Source organism: Salarias fasciatus, chromosome 17 (genome assembly GCF_902148845.1).
Source record: "Salarias fasciatus chromosome 17, fSalaFa1.1, whole genome shotgun sequence".
Classification (NCBI taxonomy): Eukaryota; Metazoa; Chordata; class Actinopteri; order Blenniiformes; family Blenniidae; genus Salarias; species Salarias fasciatus.
This window is the reverse complement of record NC_043761.1, coordinates 4636899-4641718: the sequence shown is the minus strand read 5'-3', so window position 1 is coordinate 4641718 and position 4820 is coordinate 4636899. Positions and strand designations below refer to the sequence as shown.

Genomic DNA, 4820 nt, shown 5'->3' with positions numbered 1-4820 from the left:
CGACAGCTTCATGACAGCTCGCAGCGTCCTCCTCCTCCTCCTCACGTTTAGTGTCTGTAAGCTCCTCTAACTCCGCTTTCCACCCTCGAACAGCCGCGCAGCTGCTACCCCGGACCCGCCATGCTGTCCTACATCATCGGGGTAAGTTAACCCGCTCCGGAAGTTCGCTGAGTCATTTTCTGCTCGGCGACTCCTCGGCGTTAGCTGATGCTATCAAGCTAGCTCGGTGGATCAGCCTGCAGGAATTCCTCATGACTCACTTCTCCTGTTTACACACAGAGCAGGAGAAAAAAAAAATAGGAAAGAGTGGGCTTTAGCGGGACAACGCCTCACGGAGGCTCGTGCTAATGCTAACGCCGTGTGACCTTCCTCACAGCTGATCAGAGGCGGCTTCGACAGCATCATCAACCTCATCTTCAGACTGTTCTTCTCCAAGAGGAGACCCGCCATCACCTTGCAGGACCCCAACATCAAATATGCACTGCGGCTCATCGACAAGCAGGTGAAGCTCACGAACGTCCCACCGTGATATAAAGGACTGATCGGTCCCTGAACGCACCAGATGCTTTCAACTGCCTGGAAAAAAAAAACATATCAATTACAATGTTATTACAGTCCTTTCAATTTTGATCCACATATACCGTAATATTTTTGTCATAACTGATCTTACAGAACACTTGCTGAAGTATGTGTCATGCTAAAATGTGATTGAAGGATGTTTCAAAACTTGGATATCAACTTATTTCTTAATATAAATGTCTAAATCACATATAATTCACAGTTATAGGGATAAATAAGGATGGACATTGAATGCACCACTCACTGGATTACTGAAAATGATTGGAGATGTTCCACATCTTCTTCAGTTGCACAGGACTATATTAAGTAGTGACACATTAAGCTCTGTAGCTGCTCATTTCCCAGGGGAAGTTTCTGATTGCTTAGTTTTCTCACTTCCTGGTTACTTCAGAATTCATAAGATCTTCCTCTTTTCTTGACAAATTCAATATAATAGTAATATAACATAATAATATAATATATACAATTTAATTGTATTTCTTATCCTGTAAGTATTGTTTTTAACACTTATTTTTATTGTTTGTGTTCTGTTGGTGCTTCTGTTGCTTCTGTTTTTGCCCTTGCTGCAGCGATGCAGATTTCCCCTTTGAGGGTCAAATGAAGCATCGCCGGTACTTTATCTCTTTATTTTTTTTGTTTCCGTTCAGATGCTGACTGTCAGATTATTTATTTCCTGTTCAGATCGTCAGTCATGACACGAGGAAGTTTCGCTTCGCTCTGCCGTCTCCTGAACACGTCCTCGGACTCCCCATCGGTGAGTTTTTAGTGTTTATGCTGCTCCAAGTCTGTTTTGACACGTTTTCCACAGCGATCAAAGCTGCTTATTTTAAAAACACTCACAAAAGTGAATAGTTAGTATTTTAAAATGCAGATAGATGCTCATTCTCAATCATCACTCTATTTTATCAGAGTTCCCAGCTCCAGGAAAGAAATGGGGAAAAAAAACACCTTTATTGTAGTTTTTCTGTTGCTTCCCTCCGTCAGGACAACACATCTACCTGTCTGCTAAAGTGGACGGGAAGCTGGTGGTGCGGCCGTACACCCCCGTCTCCAGCGACGACGACAGCGGCTACGTGGACCTGGTGGTGAAGGTACACACACACACACACACACCTCTGCCTCTCTTTCTGTGTGTCAGTCAGTTTAAATTACTTAACCCCCCCCCCCCACACACACACACAGATTTACTTCAAAGACGTCCACCCGAAGTTCCCTGAGGGAGGGAAGATGAGCCAGTACCTGGAGGGGCTCAAGCTCAACGACACCATCGACTTCAGGGGCCCCAGTGGCCTGCTGGTCTACAGAGGGAGAGGTGGGTTCAGGGGGGGAGGGGGGCAGGTAGAGGGGCAGACCAGGGGGTCCAGGGTCTGACCGGGGGAATCTCCCCCCCTCCCTCCTCTAACAGGAGCCTTCGACATCCAGCCTGACAAGAAGTCTGCAGCTGAGAGGAAGACGGCCAAACACCTGGGGATGATCGCCGGAGGGACCGGTGAGCAAACGCACTGTGTCAACACACACACACACACACACGCACACACACACACACTTCTTTTGCTTATTTTCTTCTCTTTATTCCACTTCAGTGTGTTTTCTGCTGTTTTCACTCCTCCTTTCTGCCGTTTGTGTGTGTTATCAGATGAAACCACGCCCGATCTCCTCAGCAGATCAGGGCGTCGACACAGTGTCTGTTTTTACACTTCATTTAAACAAAAACTAATCAGACGTCACTAAATTCAACCTGCATGCATTTCTTTTTTTATTCCTAAATTAAACTAAACAGCCTTAAAATCACTTTAATTCAACATGTTAAACCAGCAGTTGATGAATTTGTGAAAACTCCTACATATAACTGATTTAAAGACTTTTAACAAATTAAAAAAAAAAAAGCTCTGAGTTTAGAAAAGTGTCTCTAAAACATTTTTTGATGAAACAGCAGAGTTTGAAGCTTTTCATGCGCTACAGATCTTCTGTAAACAGGAAGCTGATGATATTTGTTTCTCTCCTCATTCGTCCCGGTGTGTGTGTTTGTGTGTGTGCGTGCGTGCGGCGGCAGGCATCACTCCCATGCTGCAGATCATCACAGCCGTGATGAAGGATCCTCAGGATCGAACCGTGTGTCACCTGCTGTTTGCTAACCAGGCGAGTTTCACACAGTTGATTGACTTTAGCACCTGCGAGTTATTCCAGCTGTTGAGTCAGAGCCGCGATGAAACCTCCACCTTTACCGTAATTTCCGGATTATAAGATGCTGCTTCCCCCCGTGCTGTGGCTGTGTGCCGTGCTGCTTATAGTCCGGAAATTACGGTGATCTGTTTCCATCCAGAGACTTGGAAGTGTGTGTGGAGATTTGGTTTGGTTCTCCAGGAAGTGTGTGAAGGTTTCCTTCTGTTCCAGACGGAGAAAGACATCCTGCTGCGGCCCGAGCTGGAGGAGATTCAGGTCAACCACCCCGAACGCTTCAAGCTGTGGTTCACGGTGGACCGAGCGCCCGAGGGTGAGTGTGAGAGGAGACTGAGGAACACACTCCGCTTCAACACACACAACATTTAGAAAGTGGTTTATGGAGGAAAAGTTTTTTTTTTTCTCTCCTTCAAATTGCTCACGTGACGGGAATCGGTGCTGTGATGAAATAGTCACATTTCCTGCAGCGTCCTGGACTCAGTTAGGAAAAAAGAAACTTAGCCTGCAATCTTTTGGTTGCCTCCGTCAGGACCTTCACCCAGTCACCCAGTAACCCTGCAGCTTCACCGGGAGGTGACGGTTCTGGAAGCAACATAACTCAACGTTGTGAACACAGGATGTTGAAATTTTCAGGAGCTGTTTGAAACAGGGCGTGGAACAAGTGATTGTGGGAATAAAAATAATGATTTCAATTTAAAAAAGGACTAACCTCCAATTGCTGAAAAAAAAAAAAAAAAAAAAAAAAAAAATTCCAAATTAAAAAAGATAAGACTATATAGTAAGACCATTTTTCATGAAAATTGGAGAAATATTTTTTTCTCAATTTTGACTTTAAATAAAGTGGTCAGGCCATTGGACCATTAAAAAAAAAAACTTAATTTTGACTTGAAAAAAGTTTTAAGGCTATAGTAAGACCATTTTTAGTGAAAAAAGTAAAAAAAATATATATATATATATTTTTTTATATATATTTTTTATGTAAAAAAAAATATATTTTTTATGTAAAAATATATTTTTTATGTAAAAAAAAAATATATATATATTTTTTTTACTTTGAGATGTCCAATTGTTGAAAATTGCAACAATCAATGTACAAAAGAAAATAAGGCTGAGACCACTGCCTCTGATGAAACTGCACCATGGTTCCTGATCCTGTGTGATCTTTGGAGCTCAGCAGGGCAGGACCTGCTCAGTGTCTGGATGGGGGACCCTGAGGGACCAGGAAGCCTGGGGGCGACAGAGGGAGGCGGGTGTTTGGGCGAATCTTACCGTTGTCTAATGTGGAGTGAATGAATAACGTCACTTTTAGCTCATGAACAATTTCAACATAATCCGTCCAGGACTGTTAGTTATGTTAACAAACAAACCCGTGTGTGTGTGTGTGTTATCGTCAGACTGGGAGTACAGCCGAGGCTTCATCAGCGAGGAGATGGTGCGGGACCACCTGCCGCCGCCCGGAGACGACACGCTGATCCTCATGTGCGGCCCGCCGCCCATGATCCAGTTCGCCTGCAACCCCAACCTGGACAAAGTGGGTCACTCCGAGAGCCGGCGCTTCACCTTCTGAGGGCCCGGCGGTCCGTCGGGGGGGGCCCGTCCGGGGCCCCTAGCTCCCTCAGCTGCTTCGGTATTGCACTATGTATACTTTATATTCTACGGTCTGCCACCATGTCCATCATGCAGCAGAGGACCAAGGAGAACGTTAGCTGGAGGCAGGTAGGGACACGCTGATGGTCAATACTACGTTGTAGAGTTTTTGTGGTTGATGTAAAGTGTTGAGGAGCAGGTGAGCCTCGTTCAGGTTCACCAGCTGTGGGTTTTTTTTTTTCTCAGTGCCTTAACTGCAAAGCTGTTTTCTAGTCATGCATCCGACACGATCACCGATTTAATCCCGTTTTGATTTAAATGTTCTCGCTGCCGCCGCCTGCCGTCACGTCGGTTTGAATATGCAACATAAACGTCCTGCTGCCGAGGATCTCTGCCGTTACTCTTGTATGTGTGTTTTAGAGATTCTGTTCAAAATGACAAACGAAACAGTCTTTCTCCAATTTTATTAACAA

At 44.8% G+C, this 4820-nt stretch overlaps 2 protein-coding genes across 2 annotated transcripts in view; one reads left to right on the top strand and one right to left on the bottom strand.

Annotated features, from left to right (window-relative positions):
- cyb5r3 (cytochrome b5 reductase 3) overlaps positions 1 to 4820 on the top strand; it is a 5276-nt gene continuing 456 nt past the window's right edge. The window contains exons 1-9 of the mRNA XM_030113966.1: positions 1 to 141; positions 377 to 502; positions 1261 to 1333; positions 1564 to 1670; positions 1762 to 1891; positions 1985 to 2068; positions 2633 to 2718; positions 2974 to 3073; positions 4155 to 4820. The exon at positions 4155 to 4820 is cut by the window's right edge and continues 456 nt beyond it. Of these exons, the coding sequence (XP_029969826.1) occupies positions 121 to 141; positions 377 to 502; positions 1261 to 1333; positions 1564 to 1670; positions 1762 to 1891; positions 1985 to 2068; positions 2633 to 2718; positions 2974 to 3073; positions 4155 to 4327 (900 nt within the window). The 5' untranslated portion in view covers positions 1 to 120 and the 3' untranslated portion in view covers positions 4328 to 4820. The remainder of the gene's footprint in view (positions 142 to 376; positions 503 to 1260; positions 1334 to 1563; positions 1671 to 1761; positions 1892 to 1984; positions 2069 to 2632; positions 2719 to 2973; positions 3074 to 4154) is intronic.
- The window catches only part of LOC115404563 (liprin-beta-1-like), a 22882-nt gene continuing 22859 nt past the window's right edge, over positions 4798 to 4820 (bottom strand). The window contains 1 exon segment of the mRNA XM_030113962.1: positions 4798 to 4820. This exon segment is cut by the window's right edge and continues 578 nt beyond it. The gene's annotated coding sequence lies outside the window, so the exon portion shown is untranslated.